The sequence below is a fragment of the Mesocricetus auratus genome, unplaced genomic scaffold, assembly GCF_017639785.1.
Source record: "Mesocricetus auratus isolate SY011 unplaced genomic scaffold, BCM_Maur_2.0 Super-Scaffold_100013, whole genome shotgun sequence".
NCBI lineage: Eukaryota > Metazoa > Chordata > Mammalia > Rodentia > Cricetidae > Mesocricetus > Mesocricetus auratus.
This window is the reverse complement of record NW_024429196.1, coordinates 18,029,377-18,049,289: the sequence shown is the minus strand read 5'-3', so window position 1 is coordinate 18,049,289 and position 19,913 is coordinate 18,029,377. Positions and strand designations below refer to the sequence as shown.

General features: G+C 36.5%; 1 protein-coding gene across 1 annotated transcript in view; it reads left to right on the top strand.

Moving 5' to 3' along the window:
* The window catches only part of Malrd1 (MAM and LDL receptor class A domain containing 1), a 637,041-nt gene that overhangs the window by 82,646 nt on the left and 534,482 nt on the right, over positions 1-19,913 (top strand). Inside the window, exons 6-8 of the mRNA XM_040755448.1 lie at positions 7,402-7,503; positions 8,287-8,433; positions 15,443-15,609. Coding sequence (XP_040611382.1) covers positions 7,402-7,503; positions 8,287-8,433; positions 15,443-15,609 — 416 coding nt within the window. The remainder of the gene's footprint in view (positions 1-7,401; positions 7,504-8,286; positions 8,434-15,442; positions 15,610-19,913) is intronic.

Here is a 19,913-nt window from a genome sequence, read left to right as displayed (position 1 = left end):
GGGCTGGAATCTGTGGTCTCTTAGTGTTTTTAGAACATCTATCCAGGACGTTCTGCCTTTCAGAGTTTCCATGGAGAAGTCAGGTGTAATTCTGATAGGTTTGCTTTTACATGTTCCTTGGCCTTTTTTCCTTTGCTGCTCTTAATATTCTTTCTTTATTCTGTATGTTTGGTGTTTTGATTATTATGTGGCAATGGAACTTTTTTTGGTGCAGTCTATTTAGTGTTCGGTAAGCTTCTTAAACTTTCATAGGCATCTCCTTCTTCAGGTTGGGAAAGTTTTCTCCTATGATTTTGTTGAATAAGTTTTCTGCACCATTATGCTGGGCTTCTTTGCCTTCTTCCATATCTATTATTCTTAGGTTTGGTCTTTTCACAGTGTCCCATATCTCCTCGATATTTTGTGTTAAGGATTTTTTGGATTTAAGACTTTATTTTGTCAGTGAATCTATTTCCTCTTGTTTATCTTCAGCACCTGAGATCTGTCTTCCATCCCTTGTATTCTGTTTGTTATGCTTGCATCTGTAGTTCCTGATTATTTATTCAGCTTTTCCATTTCCAACATTACCTCAGTTTGTGTTTTTTGTTTTTTTATTGTCTCCATTTCAGTTTTCAGGTCTTGAACTGTTTGAATTGTTTCCTTCATCTATTTGATTGTCTTTTCTTGGCTTTCCTTGCTTTCTTTAAGAGATTTGTGGATTTCTTGCATTTTTTGGCTTGTATATTCTTCTATTTCTTTAAGGGATTTTCTCATATCATTTTTGAGAGCCTCTATCATTATCTTGAGGTTGTTTTAAAGGTCATTCTCTTCTGTTTCATCTGTGGTAGGATGGTCTGTTCTTGCTGGTGTAGAGTCCCGAGATTCTGGTGGTGTCATATAGGTTTTTCTGTTGTTGGATGTGTTCTTATACTGTCTTATTCCCATCTCTTCTTCCAGTGGGTATAAGGGAGTCTCTCCCTCTCCTTGTGGATATGGGTTCAAGGCTCTATCCTCTCATCCGTCTCTCTCTCTCTCCCTGTGTCTCTCTCTACCAGAGGATGGATAGGTGAGACCAGAATGGGGATGATGGTGGCTGCTTTCTTCTGCTTCCAGGTCCCTCTGCAGAGTTAAGAGAATGTTATTTCACTTGCAAATCACATTGAATATTTATCAAAAATAAAATAATAAAATAATATTTGTTCTTTTCAGTATAGAAAATAGAAACAAGAACACATTCTTCTTCATTCATTGCACAACACAAATCCTGACAAAATCCACAAAATATCATATTAATAGTTGGTGTTCCTACAAAACACAGAGATTTTCAGTAAAATGTTATCATATAGAAACAATTGAAATGCAAGTCTTTTTCAATGTTTGTTAAGCAATCAGTTTGTGACACCATGCAAACAGACTGAGAAAGAAATGACCATGTCATAGCATCTATAGGTCCAGAAAAATTATTTGAAAAAATTCAAATTACTATGAAGAACTATCAACTCATTTAACATGACAAATGTCCTCAAATCCTACAGCTAACATTAAACCTAATAATTAAAGAATATTCCTTTGCCCGAACCAAGAAACGTTGTCCATTCACCACTGTTATTCAACAACACACCAAAAGTCCTAAGTGGTCAAATAGAGTAATACACATAAGCAAGGCATGAAATGGGAATAAAATGAAGTCTATTTCTCTATTTGGATAATGTATTCAAATAGTCTCATGTAATATAGTTTTGAAAAGTTTCTAGAACTGGAAAATTAACTTGTCATGGTACCAGGTGACAAGGTCAGAAGAAGAATCAAATTTGTATTCATGTAATAGCAATGAGTCACTGGATGGAAAACAATGGTTCTGCAAATGACTCCATATGTAGTAGAATAAGAAGAAAACTTAAATATACAAATATGAGTCTGATCTGTACTTAGAAAGCTACAAAACACAGACAAAGGATATCAAGAAGAAACAAATGTTGCCGGGCGTTGGTGGCAAACGCCTTTAATCCCAGCTCTCGGGAGGCAAAGGCAAGCAGATCTCTGTGAGTTCGAGGCCAACCTGGTCTACAGAGTGAGTTCCAGGACAGTCTCCAAAACAATACAGAGAAACCCTGCCTCGAAACACCCCCCCAAAAAAGAAAAGAAACAAATTTAAAATTTTTAGAAGTTAAAATAAATTTATAAAACAATGGTAGCTTTTTAAAGTTAAAGAGTACAGATGGCGAAGTTTATGCACACCTTAATAATCTATATGTTTGGAGGAAAATAAACCTATTGCTTTAGTAAGAGTTTATTAATTTTTACTTTAAAATAACTTCATAACAATACATAATTATGTTTACTTTTGTCATTTCTTAATTCCTTACTGAAACAACAAAATTAAGTTCTTTTTATAGTATTAGGGAAATCTTTCAGACATTTCCTCCACTTCTAAGAATAACATTCTATAGAGTTGTTGCCCTTCCAAAGATATAAAACTCATGGTACATTTATTGGAAGACATACCAACTTAGACTCTCCCAAAGCAGCAAGTACAAAATAGAAATCAAGGCTTGTGACTATGCTGAAATAAAATGTATTTAATCAGTGATTCTTGAATAACACTGATTGATTCTTGAATAAATTGATTATAATTTTTATAATGATTGCATGCTGTGGCTCATAATCAGAATATTGTGAAATTCTGTGAATATTTTCTGATTGGGTTTTTAGGACTTTGCTTCAGTGTCATTTGTAAAATGACACCAATGTACAAATCATTGCTTAATTAGAATCTTCATGATGCATAAATATTATCCAGTTAAGCAACTAAAATCCTACTTATCTTTTTGAACATTAGCTTTCCAGAAACCTTTTAGGAACCACCAACTATTAATTTAAATCCATTATTAATTAAAGAAAACTGACAAAAAGTTATTTAAAACCTTTAGGGTCAAAATGGGATATCAATTGTAACTTTCACTGCAACAGACCTAGAATTCATTATTTAATGAATAAGAATTACTGGCCAACTGCACACAACCTGTTTATGTAAGATAAGCTTTGAAGGATGTCTCTCTTTAGACATGTGACTTCATTAGTCTAGATGCCTTAGGATGGTTGGCAAACCTTCCTACTACTGAAGTATTTCTGTAAATTGAGATGGCAGAAAAATGTAAGAGAAGAAGTGGGGAAGACAGAGGGAAGGGAGGGAAAGGGGAAAAACAGGAAGGGGGAAGAAAGAATGAATATAATATCTATGAATTATTATGAGCCACTGTATTGAATATATTAATACAAAATGAGCTTCCTGGAAATTTATTGATTGCCAATGTATGCAAACCACATCCAAACATAAGCTTATTTGTGGTTACAAATTTGGTTTGGATAACACTGAAAGTGGTCAAACTGAAAAAAAAAATAAAAGGAATGTTTAATACCTATCCATACAAAATATATCCCAATTAAATGTGATTTGCATTTGAATATTTTGCTACTTTTTCCTATAGCAGTTTTAAAGTCTTGTATAAATAATATTAAATCAGAGATAATATACAGCATTTCACTGAATTATGCCCAATGATAATAGCTCTAAAAGGGAAGATTTGTAGCACTGATATGAATCTACAAAATTATCATTTTAATTGTTTCATAGTAATTGTTATTGTTGAATCCTAGCTTCACTTAATGTCATAATTTTCTAAATTGCATGTGCAGTTTTATTTCCAGTGTACCTTATTTTCAAAATGATTTGCATATTCATCATTTTCAAACTCTCATTATGAAAAATCAGATTATGTGGGTATTGATAAATCACTGCTATTACCAATTGATCTACTTTATCACAAATAAAATATAAGATGATTTCTAGAGACTCCAACATACTTTCAATCTGATTTCTGTAGCCATTTATCATTCGTTAACGAAATCAATATGTATTTAACTCTGCATTCTGCCAAGATATATTTATAAACATTGAGGTAAATAATAGCAAAAGACAAGTAATACTCATTGAATTAGAGAACTTGCATTTTTATTTGGGTAGACAGTAAAAAAAAAAGTAAATAAATAAATGTAGTTTGTGTCAAGTGATGAGCAAGAGAACATAGAACTGAGACAAAGTTTCAGAGGGCTAGGGCCAGAGAGTAAAGTTTTAAACAGCACACTCAGCATGCTGACCTTAAATGCATAGAAAGTAATTGAGCAGAAAGGCCAAGTAGTCCAGAGAAAAAGGCATGTGCATATTAACAAGATATGTAAATGTAAGAGCCTATAGGAGTAAGCTGAGCTTACTAGGTGCAGATCATGTCAAGGGCTTTTCTGTCTCCCTCAGAGAAGGGCATCTTTTGAAAAGATTTCCCTCTCTCCTCAAAGTGTTGGGATTCAAGGTCATCTTTGCTTCCATCATTATAGCAGTCCATGGAAGCATATGCCTGTGTTTCTAGAACATGGGAGGTTGATAGAGACAGGAAGACCAGGAATTTTATGTTCAGTGTGAGTTACGTAGCACTGCCATTCAAGAAAAATGCTACTAAAATCCAGAAGAAGATAACTGTCCTTTGAGCCAGAACTGTTAATATTTTTGGAGTCTTGTATGTGTTTTACAGATAAAGGAGATTTTTTTCTGATGGGGAGTATGCCAAGAAAGAGGAAGAGAAGTGGAGAGAAGAGCAAGTAGCCTTGAGGAAGAGGGGAGAGGAGAGGAAGGGAGAAGAGAGGGAGAAAGAGATGACAAATTGCAAACTCGATGCTTGAAGTACAAGGACAAGTTGGTTATTATTTATGACTGAAAAGACATCTGTAGAGAGAAAGTTGGGGGAGAGGAAAATAAATTTTAGATTATGGCCTAGTTTTTGTAGGCACTTTTAAATCATCCTAGGGAAAGAACCAAGAAAGCAGGAGGATAGCTTAGAGTCCAGATAAGGTCTGAAATAAAAGATCCTGAGTGACAGCTCAGTGTGAAAATCTGGTCACATAAAAGAAAACTGTGTGCTGAGCTTAGAGAATACTCCATTTCCCATCTTCCCCTCCTTTGCTCCAGTGAAGGTGCAGACATCAAGAGCTGGGAGCAAGCAAGTATCCTTGACCAGTTTGTTAGGATTGAAAGGTGTATAAATAACAGCACTTCAGAAATCACCCTTGAGGGATTCAGTTTCCACAGGAACTGTTAAGGCTGGGAAGAAAAGGTTATGAAATACAATACTTTCTATTGCACAGAGGCAGTATGAACACATGCTAAATAAAAGAAGCTAGATTCAGAAGACCATTGCCACATCACTTCATTTATCTGGAAAGTACAGAGTGAGTTCACAGCGACAGAAATCGGTGTCTGAGGACTGTGGAGAGAATAAAGATTTACCATCAATGGATATGGAATTTTACTTAATGTGATAAGATATTTTGGAAATACATAGTGATTTTTAATTGCTGCAGGCATACAAAATGACACTGAGGTGAACAATTTCAAATGGTTTCAGCAGTGGATTTTTATATCATAGGAATTTTACGTTAAGAAAAAAATCTCACTAAGACAAGTTCAAGAGTAAACTTTAAAAAAGTTGGAATTCAGCCAGGTGATGTGGTACATACCTTTAATCCCAGCACTTGGGAGGCAGAGGCAGGTGAATTTCCGTGAGTTTGAGGCCAGCCTTGTTTACAAAATGAGTTCCAGGACATTCAGGGCTACTATACAGAGAAACACTGTATCAAAAGACAAAAAAAAAGTTGGAATTCATGAGAATCTGCAAAACTTACAGAAATAAGTTGAATGTTTGAGTCTTTTGAATATGGATGAAATGCTGTTGTTTGGGTACCAAAGGGAATGATCTCATAAGTAGAGAGAACATGTGAGCAGAGGAGAGAGGGTGCAGTTACTGGAGTGAATCCTTAAATATGTAGAGTATGAAATTTCTGTACAGATGAAAAGGGTGTCCAGAGAAGGGCATAGTCAGCTGACAAGAGCAGATGTGGAGCACACAGCAGGAAGAGATGGGGCTTATGTAGATCTCTTCTAACTTGTCTCATTTTCTCAGTGAAGGGGGAAGGAAAATGACTAACTGACAATGTTGCTGGAGTGGGAAAGAGCAAGGAGGATAGGAACAGTTGTCTAAGACTGAAGAGAAGAGAACCGGAGTCTCATGCTTCAGTGAACTGGATAGTCACAAAGATGAAGTTATTTCAGTGTGCATGCTTGTGTCCTCCCTTTATGTTGGTTAGCTGCACAAATACAGGGCAGACCAGGGAGACAGTTGTATTTAGTTTTTCTTTGAGAGAAAGGAAGTGCATGAGAAGATAAAGAGAAAGGTATCCTGTCATAAAACCTGTAAGAAATAAAGACTTGACAGAGTATGAAAGGAATTGGAGACATTGTAGGACCATAGGCTGACAGGTGATGGAATGGTAAGCTGCCATTGAGCAAACCCCATGGAGTATTATCAGATAAATGAAGATAATTCCAGGGTCGGAAGGTGGCATAATCTTATGAGATTACCACCATATATATGCAGCCCATTTTCACTGATGGCACTAACAAATATGTGACTGTCGGAGTTGAGGTAGAAAAATGAGTGATCGATACATGTTAGATGACCATTGCAGAGTGGGCCACTTGAATTGATAAGGAAGATTTAGTATAATCAGAGGTTATCTTGCTGCAATAAAGAAATGGAGTTGTGTCTTTTTTCACCAGGACAAGTTCAAGAGGGAGTTAGGAAACAAATTAAAATCTGTGAGAATTGGTACCACTTAAGTAAGTCAAAGTCTCAATAGTTTTCATTTTTATCAAATTTCTTTTCCAGGAACTAAAACAAAATTAGAAGTAATTGTGAAACTGAGAAATAACATCAAAGTGAATGTTGAAACATCCAGGGCCCAAAATTTCAAAGACCTAAGAGTTCCTCCAACATCTGCTGATGAGTACGGCAACCTGGCCCAGTGAAAGACAATGATGTCAAGAGAGTCAAATTCAGTATTTCCTAATTAGAGTATACAATTCTTCTGCAAGTAGCAGTAGGAACAGGGGAATAGCAAGTCTACTTATACGTATAGTCTCTATCACCAAACCCATAATGTTAAAGGGTTTCAGAGAAGCTAGCTCACGAGTAGAGTCTGTTTCCAGTGACAGAGGATTCCATCTATATTAATTAGTTCCCTGAACAAGGTCCTAGAAGATAGCTTCTGTGAAAACATTGATTGTTTGGAGGCTTCAGTGACAGTACTATGATCTGATGAAACTATAGATTCAGTGGCATGATCGCTTTATTCTTTCTGTCCCTGTTTCTCTGTCTTTGTCTCCGTCTCCCTATCTCTTTTTTTCTTGATTATGACTTTGTAATCTAGCTCTGCAAATGTTTAGAACATATTTATTGAATGTTGACATTCTGAGAGAGATGTGTTTTTAAGTGCTACTGTATCTCACTTGTGACCATTCTATATGCTTAACAGATGAGATTCTACCATGTCAAGAAGTGTCGAAAACCAAGCAGGACTTACATTGTCCATTTATGGAGCGCTACAGATTTGATTCTGCAGATGAAGGCTTGAGATGTAAGTATCCAATTGAGATGCCCATCTTGTTGGTATGGGCACAGTTTATAAAACCCAGAGACCAGCTGTAGGAGCATGTATGTGCCAACCTTTGTTGGCATGAATATCTTAGATTTAGCGAGGTATCAAAGCCTGAGGTTTAATAGAATAGTGAATAAGATTAAACATGTCTACTTAAGATGATGTTTTATAAAGTCATACCACTAAAGATTATCTTAAAATCATATACAGTATTTGTGTTTTAAAATTCGAGTTTAATGATGAATGGTAAATAATCTAATGTAAATAATTCCATGAAGTAGTTAAGGAGAAATATGAAACTTTACAATTTACTCTAAAGCTATGATGCAAGAAAAACTAGAATATAGTTTTAAGTTAATGGTTCTTATTACATAAAATCCATATTTTATCAAATGAAAAGTTTTTCCAAAATACAGTGACCTAGGGATTCTTGCAGCTGTGTCTGGCCTATAGGACACATGTACCCAGGATTGCTATTAATTTGTCCAAACAAAAATTACTCAAATTAGTGTGATATATATTTTTGTAATATAATATGTAGTTCTCCAGCATGAACTTTGTAAAAGAAAGCATCATGTCCCGCTGTAGAAGGCTGGATACACCTGCCTGGGTCCAAGGCTTTAATGAATCAAAAGATCAAGATAGTAATGTGCCCTTGTATTTCCTCAGAAATCCTTAGTTTACGATAACCCACAGCTGTTGTTGAGCACTCACTCTAGGAGACTCTAATAATCCACCAAGGCCCTTTGCTCTCTTCTCTAGTGTGCCAAAACTGTGGATTTGACTTTGACATGTGTGCCTGGGTAACTGAGGCACCTGCTGAGCAAACTTCTTGGATATGCACAAAAGCAAGTGAGATCCCTTCACTGGACTCTGCACCCTGGCAGGATCAAAGTGGCAATGATGAAGGTACCAAATAAAATGTAATGTAGTTTGTATATGAGTGCTAGAATTCTGCTTTATTGTGATGAGTATTAAGACTTTAAGGCAGGGGAGTTGATAAGCATACATATTAATAAAAGTACATTAATATATCATAAATACTGAAAGTGAAAGCAATGATTTTAACCCTGTAAAAATAAAGTTATGCTGCATTAGCTATTGGCCCTTTCAATTTAATATTTTCATACTGTCCAGAAGTATTAGTTTGTATAAATTAAAAGCAAAGCCTTTTATCAAGTCCAGTCACTTTTCTTATCACTGCAGTGCTGAGTGTCCTTTTGTTATTCTGATGTAAGTTACATGTCTCCCTACCATTCCTACCCTGACCTCTTTCTCAGTTATTACTTGCTTTTTATTTTTATTTCTTCATACTGATTTGGAAACTTTTCCTGAAATGTTTTTAAATATGTATTCTGAACTCAAAATTGTGTTGTTTTATTATTGTATGCAGTGTGTGTGTGTGTGTGTGTGTGTGTGTGTGTGTGTGTGTGTGCGCGCGTGTGCCATGGAATGTATTTGGGGATTTGGTTTTCTACTCTTACCATGTAGTTTTGGGAATCAAATGGAGTTTTTCAGGATTAGGCTTGTCATACAAACACTTTACTGCTAAGCCACCTAACTGGCTTACTAGTCAATTTCAATAAACATATATGAATACTAAATTTATTTAATAAAACCTGAAGTGGGGCCTGGAGAGATGACTCAGTTGTGAAGAACATCTACTTTCTTATAAAGAATGTGAGTTCAGTTCCCAGTACCCACCTGAGATGCCTCACAGCAGCCCGAACTCTAGCTCTGGCGAACCTGACATCATCTTTTGACCTCTGTGGGAGACCTACACACACACACACACACACACTCTCTCTCTCTCTCTCTCTCTCTCTCTCTCTCTCTCTCTCTCTCTCTCTCTCTCTCTCTCTCTCTCTCTCTCTCTCTCTCTCTCTCCCACACACACTCATACTGCACCGGCGCACTACACACACAAACATGCATACACACTAAATTTTTTATTAAAAAAACAAAAATTCCTTAGTATTTGCTTCTGTCTTTTACTTTTATTGAAAGTAAATATTTTTCATACAATGTAATTTGATCATGGTTCCCCCTCATCCTACACCTTCCAGTCCCTTCCACCTCCCCTCAAATCTGGATCCACCTTCTTTAAGTGTCTCATTAGAAAACAAACATGTCTAAGGAATAATAAATTGAAACAAAAAGCAAATAAACTTGAATAAGATAAAAAGATACAAGAAAAAGAACCAAAAAACAAAAGCAAAGTTAAATCAAGACACAGAGACCCACATCCCATAAAAAGCAATAAAAATGGAGGACATAATATGCATACAAAGGATCTATAGGGTTAATAAATAAATGGCCAGACAGCATTATGGGACAAAGTACCTCCAAAGATTCTGTTGAGTTCTTTTGTGCCTGCTGGGGACTACCCTTAAGAGAGGATGGTTTTCCCAGTAACACTCCCTTAGCGATAACTAACTTTTGATTTGCAAGTGGCTATCAATTACAGATAGCTGCTGGTTAGGTATGGGGGCATGTCCATTCCTCCTTAAGCTCTAGGACCCCACCTAGGCAGACTGGTGCATGCTCTGTGCATACTGCCATGATGTCTGTGAGTTCATATGTGTGTCAGTCCTATTGATTAGGAAGTCTTGCTTCCTTAGTGTCCTCTATCCCTTGTGGCTCTTCCACTCTTTCTGCCTCCTCTTCCTCGGGTTTCTCTGTGCTTGGAGGGGAGTGATTTGGTGGTGACATCACTTTAGGACTGGGTTTCCAAGGTCTCTCACTCTCTGCACATTGGCTGGCTTGAGTATCTGTGTTTGTTACCATCTGCTGTAGGAGGAAACTTTTCTGGTGATAGTTGAGCAAAACACTGATCTAAGAGCATAGAAGAGTGTCAATAGTGGTCATTTTTATTGTCATATTCCTTTATCAGAACAGTAGTATTTGTTTTTTCCTAGGTCCTTTCTAATCTCAGATTCTTGGCTACCCAAACAGCAATAGCTATGGGTTCCATCTCATGGAGTGGGCCATAATCAAATGAGATATTGGTTGGTTACTGCAAGCTTTGTGCCACGATTACATCAGTATATTGCAGGCAGTACACCATTGTCAACTATAGGGTTTATAGCTTGGTGTTTAACTTTATCTTTTGGTAGTGTACAGATTACCTTGCAGTGCCATGAACACTAGTCCATAGGGTGAAGGCTCTAGGGAGGCACCAGCTGGACTTCCCATGTTCAGTGAGTTGTATAGGTATTGTTTTCAGCAATGGAGCCTTACCATCAGTTTGTGCTGAGTCACCAATAGCTTTGGCAACAGTTTAGGTTGTTTGTGACTTCACGTGGGACCCCTTTGGCCAAGAACTCACTTAGATGTAACCCTTCACTTAGTGACAAGATATTTCCAGTTCTGTCTCTGTCGCCTGTTATTTGGTGGTTTCATATAGATGGCTTCTTATGTAGATACAGCTTCCACAGTTCTCTGTACAGTACCTCAGATGGCCCTTTATTTTAGCTGTTCCTCCTGAGATGCCCCCTTTACCTACTTCCCCTCTCTGTTTGATCCTCCCCTTCCAGTTACACCCACCTTGTCCATTCATTTACTTGAACATGAGGAAGATCTTGAAAATTCATATATTTTGTATTATTTTTTCTTGAATTATAGCTTAAAATCTTTTGAAGATTTTTAAGTTCATATCTTATGGAGATCATAATTACAATTTTATAATTTGCTTTCCTTACCTTATTTGTGTGTTTTCAATGTTTTAAAATATAAGTTTTACAATTGTTGCCTAAAGATCTGATGGATTTCATTGGAATCCTAGTAATATCCCTTTTAATCTCTGTGGTGCTGATTTGGGTCAGTTTTTTTGTCTCTTTTGGTTGCTTTGAATAGAGCAGTAGATTTGTCAGCCTTACTCATCTCTTCAAAAATTTATTATATGCACTCCCACTCTGTGCAATGAAGCCTATGACTACTAGTTGGATTGGTATACTCTTGTCTTTCACAGAAGTTTAGTGGTATTGAACTTCTGTTCTACAATTGTCTATGGTCCACCAGAGTTTAGTTGCTTCCTTTCTTTGGGTACAAGGGGCCTCTGCTGGACAAATTAAGCTTTGCAGTCTGTGTACTGTGCAGGTTCTTCAACCTTTCCAAGACTCCCTGGATTTTACCCCCTAGATTGGCTAATCTATGACTGGGATTGTCTCCCAAGTATTTTTGGAATATGGGAGGCACTTGCAGAACTAAATTCAGACTAAAACCAGCAGGAATATCATCACATATTCCAGATCTCCTAAATGTTGATCACCCCAGAATGAATGACATAGTTTACATTCAGACTCCTGACCAATGTTCATTTCTTCTTCTGAAGCTGGGAGGATAGTTACTTGGCTTTTACCCAATATATTATCTGTGAAGATAGTACCCAGAGTTATACAGATGAGAGAAAAAGGCTATGCCAGCTGCTTATCCATCTACAGAAGTCACTGTTGCAGTAAAACATGAAACTGTATTGGAAGATTATGAGAACCCTGGGCTTCTCCTGTGGCTAGGATTGCCAGTATCTTCTGAGTTTTCTTTTGGATGAGGCTTCTGCTTTCTTTCATTATTGGGAGGTACAAGGAAGGTTGCAGCTATGCTTGTCATGGCTTACTTCTTCTGAACACGCTGTTCTATTCTCTGTGCTTTCCAGGCATGTCACCACTACCTTGATGAATTGTGGAACATTGCATTTCTCTTTTTGAATAAGATTCTATTTTTTCCTGTACCAGTTCTTCTTCTTAGTGTCCACAAAGCAACTTTTTGCCAGCCATGACACCTAAGAATCATTTTCAGATCTGACATAAGTATTTCATTTTATTTTCTTCTCAATTTAATAGTTTATGAAAAGATAAAAACTTTTAATTTTGCTTTCTTTATAGGTAAAACATTTCATTTCTGGCCTTTGTTATATTTTTAATTTTTTGTTTGCTTTGGGTATTTGTTATTGTGCTTTTTAAATGTATTTATATGGCTTGGTAATTTATGGGCCTTAATCTGTGATTCGGAGAAATTCTATTACAACTGCTTCAGACAATGCTTTTGTTGCTTGTCTAGTTTTCTCCTTATATTCATTTTCCCTACTAATTTCTTTTTGTTTTTGTTTTAGAAGTGCTCTGAGTATCCTTAAGCTCAGATTCCTCTCTCAACAGTGTTTTGTCTACTAATTAATCCCATAAAGACTTGACTTCTGTTACACTGATTTATGCACCTGTGTTACTCCTGATCCCTAAGTTTTCCATTTCTCTGCCTATGTTCTCTTTTCCAGTTTGCTTTTCTGTTGCTGTGATAAGACCATGGCCAGAAGCAATCTGGGAGGAAAAGGATTTATGTGGATTTCATATTACAGTCTGTCACCGATGGAACCTGTAGGGAAGAGTAATACTGCTTACTGGCTTGCCACATGGCTTCCTCAGTTTAAGCCCACTTTCCTAAGGATGGCCCCACCCATAAGACTGGGACCTCCTACATCCCTTATCAATCAAGAAAAAGCCCCTCAGACAAGCCTCCAGGCCAATCTGACAGAGGCAATTTCTCAATTTAGAGTCCCTCTTCCTGGGTGTGTCTGAGATTGTTACAAGACAACACAAGCTAGCTAACACATTGTTATAACAGCTCTATCTTTGTATGGCCAGATTCCAAATAATGACATGAAAACTTCTTATTGAGTATGAAAACTTGACCTTAGTTTAGGCTTGCTCATAAGTAGCTCTTATAACTTAAATTAACCCACTTAAGTTCACCTACGTTCTGCCATGTGGCTTGTTACCTCTACTCCACACTGTGTATCACTTCCTCCACATCTCACTGATGCATTCCCTGCCTCTCAGATCCACCCCCTCCAAATTCTCTCCTCCCAGAAGTCCTGCCTATCCTCTCTTCCCTAACTATTGGCCATTCAGCTCTTTATTAGACAAACCAGAAGATACCTTATGCAGATGAAGTAAAACAGACACATGTTGACTTTGATCAGAAAGATTACAACACAACATGTTATATATTTCTATTTTTCTTTTAGTTGTATTTGTGTATTAGGTCTGTTTATATCGGATTTCCAGTCTTATGGTTCCAAGATTTTCTGACTTAGGTGTGTCTGGTTCTGGTACTTGCTTTTTGTTTTCAAACCGACTCTAATCTTTCATTATGCATTGCAGGGCTTTGCAAATAGCAAATTCAAAAAGTCTTGATTCTATATATCAAAAATTTTAAAAGTTTTACTGAGTTCACTCCACTCGGTATTAGATAACTTACTATCCACCATTGCTGGTGATGTCTGAAGTTAGTTTTTTTCTTTTCTTTTCTTTTTTTTTTGCACCATTGCTATGGTCTTTTCTCTTGCTTTTGGGTTCCTTTAGAGATTTGTTCTTAAATAATATAAAGCTCTGTAATATTACCACACAGGAACTTGTAGGTTACATACTATGAGCTAAAAAAAAACTTCTATGGTTCTATGATTTGAGACTAAGTTTTCTATGGAGTTTTTAAACTTGTGAAAATTTGTGACTTTCAAAGAAATTCTTACAGTCTTTCTATGAGGACAGGCAGGAAGTGTAAAGAGAGTTAATTCTGTCCTCGCAACACCCTGTCAATGTGCAAGGCTAGTACTAACTGAAGCTATATGCATGCAGAGTACTTAAAGTACATTTTAAAATGGTCACTGTCCCCTGCTCTCAGTTGCAAGGTGTGTGGCTTTGGTAAGTAGGGAGCCTCTGTGTCCTTTTCCCTTGTAGCTACAGGAAGTAGGTTGGGCTCTGACTTCAACCTCCTGTTACTCAATAAGAGTTGTTGATTTTCAGTTTGTTTATATTTTTATTGTTATTTTGATATGAGCCACAAATTCTAAGCCCCTTGCATATGGTGGAGAAACCTGAAAAGTTTCAGACACTGTGTTCCTTACTCTTGTCTGCCAAGAGCAGCAGCCATAGACTATAATGTATGGAGCCACCTAGGGGACTCCAGCAACCAATAACTCAAAAAGAAATAGTCCGCGCTTGTTACAAGGCTTTTTATTTGAGAGTTTATTTTATTTTAGCAGCTAAAGGAATATGTGTTAACCTGCAGAGAAATGAAGATTTCAGATTTTATTTTTGCAAAAATATATCATAGAAATTTCTTTGTTCTTTGTATTGCCAGTATTATTGGTTCAAGAACAGTCCAAATTAGTTTTCAGCTTGTGAAAATAAGTTGACAATAATTTTGTTTGCTATAAAGTCTATAAGTATAGTTAATAAGACTATAGATAACTGTTTTTCCCATGTGACTTGTAAGAAAGACAGCATTTTAAATCATCCACACTTGAAAATTCTTATGTGAAAACCAGAAAACAGCATAAAAGAGGATTAATTTTGGGAGGAAAAATAATGAATTTTCATTTAAAAATGCACTGTGATATTGGGCTGGTGAGGTGGCTTTATAAGTCAAGTGCTGGCCCAAAGTCCATATAAAAGAAGCCAAGTTTGGTGGCATGCTTATAACCAAGATGCTGGGGTGGCAGATAGAGGAAATTTCTCAAGACCTTCCTACCAGCCAGCCTTGCCTAATCAGCAAGCCCTGTGTCTCAGAATAGATCCTGTCTCAAGAATGTAGGTGACAGTGACTGAGAAATGTGACTGACATTGACCTCTGGCCTCCATCTGTGCACACACATACTTCCACACCATAAACAGGCATACATGGGCACACAAACATATCCACAGAATAAAAATAAATTAATAGGATATAGATGGTTGTGAGTCACAATGTGGGTACTGGGAATTGAACTCAGGACCTCTAGAGGAACAAGTGTCCTTCCACTGAGCCATTTCTCCAGGCCCAGTGCCTTGGAAAAAAAGACTCCATAAAAATTTTGTTCAAAACAAACAACATACAAAACCACATAACTGCTTGCCTAAATTGCTTCTTTTGTCTTCACTTTTAGGTTACATGGTGTGGCTGAGGGACAATCATACTTCTACTTTTGGTCCTGTAGAGAGCAGTGCATATTTAAACAGCTCTGTATTTCACTGCATGGACAGGAACTGCCATCTTCAATTCTATTACACTATGGAAAACAGTGTTCTTAAAGTGAGACTGTACACTAATAAGGTAAGAAAATTAGCAATTATTTCAGATCCATTTAATAAATGACATTTCTGTTCTTAAATACTTACTTTTCTATTTCTCAGTCATATATAGACTTTGTAAATTGTTTCTTAAATACTACCTATTCTTATTTATGTGTGTGCCTGCTTGTCTTCATGTGTAGCACATATGGGCAATGTCCTCAGGGACCAGAAGAGGTGTTGGGTCCCCCTATAGTTGGAGTTACAATGTTTGCCAGACCTTTCTTTTCCATATGTGTACTGATAACCAAACCCAGGTCTTCTGCAAGAGCAGAAAGTATACTTTTTTCTATATTAGGTGAAAACTACTTTTTATTAAAGGTGAAGAAACATATGTTATCAGGATATACAGAGAGAAATCCTCCTACAAGACAGAGGAAGGGCAGAGTTGAGCCATTCCTGGAGGGTTAGGGGCTTTTAATGGTCTTTGGTGGGCTAGTGTGGGGGGTCTTCTTTCTCTAGATTAGGGTTCATCAATTTAAACAAATAAAGGAGAGCTGTAATGCCCACAGGTTTGGGTACAGAGGTTAAGCTCAAGTCTTGAACTTATTTGACCAACCTAAAGTGATCATCTGCTGAAGGGTTGGATGGAGCTGCCATGTAAGAAAAATCCTACCAGGTCTTTGTCATGAGTGTGAAAAAGTCAGAAATTTTGCCATTTTTATTCTCCAACTGTGGCCTGTCAGGAGTCTGTCTAACTCCTAGTTCCACATAACCTGCTTAAATGCTGTTATGTGTTTCGGGGTACAGTCTGTAATTTCTTCAAACTAACAAAAGGAACAAGGGAAGGAGCAGTCAGAGTGCCTCTAAAGAAGGTCAACCCAAGGAGCAATGATAAAACATAACCAATGATGAAGATCCAGAATATAAGACAGCCATTTAACAACAGTATGCATCAGTGCAGTGAGTAAGATACTGTCTGGAGCATACACAAACTGAACTTGTTGAGAGTTTTGGTTTCTTGTCTACCATGTTTCTCTAATACAGGCCTCCCAACAATTTTCTCAGTACATCCTCAGTAGGAATTACTGCACGAGCTCTTAACCACCAAGTTATTTATCTAGCACTAGATTTAGATATTTAGATAAACTTTATCCTAACTTTATTTGTCATACATTTTAAAAATTTTTAAGAAGTCAATTTTTAGAGATATTCTCATATTCAAAAGTACTTGTGACATGTATGTAAAAATACAAGAACATATACTTAAAAATTATGGGCTTGATTGAAACAAGGTATTTGGGATTATATATCACTAGCTCTGTTTTAGAGTTTTGATGTAATCTGTTGAGATTTTACATATACAATAATTATTAAAAGCATAAATGTGATGGAAACAAATTCTTTGTTCTGATCAGGAAGTGCAGATTTGAAGACTCATAGTTACTGATTAAACACAAATGAGTCATTTGGGTTGAATTAAATTGCAAGTTGTTGTATAGAGTGAACATTGTGGTTATGCCAGTGAGTTAAACAAATCCATAACTTTTCAGCATAAATAGAGTGGAATTAAATTAACCACAATTCATGTTTTCATTCTATACTCTGAAAATTTCCACTGCTATGAAGAATCTACTTATTGATAGGAATAAAAAAAACATAGGGATCAATTACCCTCATCTAAGAAATGGAAAACATTTTGTAGAAAATGTAGAGAGACAGTAAGATTAGACAAATGAGTTTCCTTTGTTTCAGGAAGCTTTAGATAAATCCATTTGAAATTTCCTCATGGTTTTTGCCTGACACATTTACAAGATAAGTATATTTGTTTGTTACTTGTTCCTGTCTGGTAGCAGAGAATACCTTTCACCAGCATTTTATTTTGCTCTTTTTTCCTTCTGAAGCTTGAAGTGTGGAGATAATTAATCCTGAAAGATAAGGATTCTTTTCAGAAAGATACTTCAGAAAGGGGAAGGAATCCATTTTATTTACCATTTCCTTTGATTTCTGTACTGTTCTCTTGATACCTGGTCTTCGTGCTTCTGTTCACTCCATGAAGAAGCACATACAGAGTCCTAAAATATTAAGATATATCAGTATGCTACAGCACAGTAAAGTATGTTCTTATTTGTTATTGGAATGAGATGTAGAGCCTACTATCCTTTTAAAAATACGTTATTGAGTAATTCTTAGAGAAAATCATAAAACATATCTTCACCATTTAGATCATATTTATTCACCTGTTGCTCTGCCCAAGTTTTTCCCAAAACCTACTTCATATTCTTTTATTTTTCCAACTAAAAGACATTTCACAGCAGATATTTGGTTCTTTGATTCTTTTTTCTATATTTCTCTTCTTGTTATATATTGTTTGTTATTTACAACAATTTTTACTCAATCTCTTACAATCATACCCCACTGTCTTCTTTGATGTTCCATGAGTTGTAGGTCTAGAGGTTGTATTGTAAATGTAGTATTTGAGAGCAGGCACCACATGGTCAGTTGACCTGTGCTTTTTGTTTATTGTGGCTTTCTGTAGTTATCTGTTTTGCCTGGAGAAGGAAGCTTCTTTGATGAGGGAGAGATCCATGCCTTTATGTGGAATGACAATATGGGACAGAGGTACTAGGTTCTCCTCTAGGTTCTACGGCCTTAGAGCTTCAGGTACTTGGCTCAGTTTACAGAGCCAGACATGAGTTACCTCCTATTGAATTAGACTTAATTCCAGTTAGGTAATTGTTCGTTATGCCCCAGATATGTCGCCATTGCACCTTTTAGTATATTTTAACATTCTGGTTATTATTGTGGTCCATTGGCATTACAGTTGCATAGGACTATTAATTGTGCCTTTTTTTCCATTGGCAACTTGCATAATTCCTTCTTTAATGTGTTATCAGGATATATTTGCAGTGATTGTTGTCATCCAGTATCACTACATCTGTTTAATATATTTCAGTCAATTTAATAAGCTGTTTGGGAGATTAGCATTTTCTGCCACATTGGCAAATTTCCCTATGTATGAAAGGAACTCTAAATGAACAACACCCCACAACCCCCAAACCAAGTTAGTCTTTATTTTTATATGCTATGGTGCCATTCATGTATCAGTAGTCTGTCAGATTTTCAGTTGTCTCCTTTTACCAAGGAATAGTAAAAAATTCTAAAATGATTTTACTGAGTTCAGAATATGGTTGCAAATGCTTTAAAATATGGCCCTATGATATTGTGTGGCAAATAATTTATTAATAGTTATTTACAGATCTAGTGAGATATTATCATATAGTTAAGTATAGATTTGAATCATGTATGCTTTATTTTTCAGGGTTATTTTAATCCACCCAGAATATCACTGATGGATTTTCAAAGTCTCAGTATATATAATAAAAAATGAACAGTATTTTTCTGTTAGTGGTCTTGGAGTTGTGCAAGAAAAGACTGGGAAATTGACTGCAGGTGCTCATAATTTTCTAATTAGAGTGGATTGTATTGAGGCATCCCAGAGGGGCTTATCCTAAAGAATGGAAATTTGTGTGCCAACTAAAATTGGTGAAATGTACAGTGTTGCACATTGACCTCTCAGAATTTCCCTATTCTGGAAGTGTACATGCTTTCTCTGACCCCTTATTTACCATCTGTTGATCATGAATGAAGACTCTCATTCAGAGCACATTTAAGTCACAAGTTAATGCTTAATCCCACACTTAACAAGACTCTCAACTGCCTTCAAATAATTCTGATGAAAGCCACCATTATTCTTCTGTGAAAACAATTTGCTCTTCATTCTGGAAATCCAGTTTCTGTTTGTATTATCTAGTTATGCAGGATCTAGAACTCCCTTCTCCACCTATAAAACAACAGCCATAGCAACACACTTCCTTCTTGAGAATTTTAGTGCTGATAAGTTATGGATAATAGGAACTGTTCTGTAACATTTTCTTGTTTTTATTTTTTGAGACAGAGTTTCTCTGTATTGCGTTGGAGGATGTCCTGGAAATCCCTCTGTAAACCAGGCTGGCCTCAAACTCACAGAGATCCACCTGACTCTGCCTCCAGATTGCTGGAATTAAAGGCATGCACCACCAGTGCCCAGGTGGTCTGTAACTTTTACAGGCTAGATCAGAAAGTATTGATGTTCTTGTATGATTAAATTTTAAGGCTATAATAAATTTGGTTAAAAGAACACATTTTTCAAGTTCCATGATTTTATCATAAAATGTGTTCAAAAGTAGATTTTTAAAAATCCCACATGGGGTGATTCCTCTGATGTCTTTGCTGGGAGGGAGGGAAAAATCTGCCATCTCCAAGAATAGCAGTAATGAACAGTGTTTGATAGGTAAGTAGGCATTT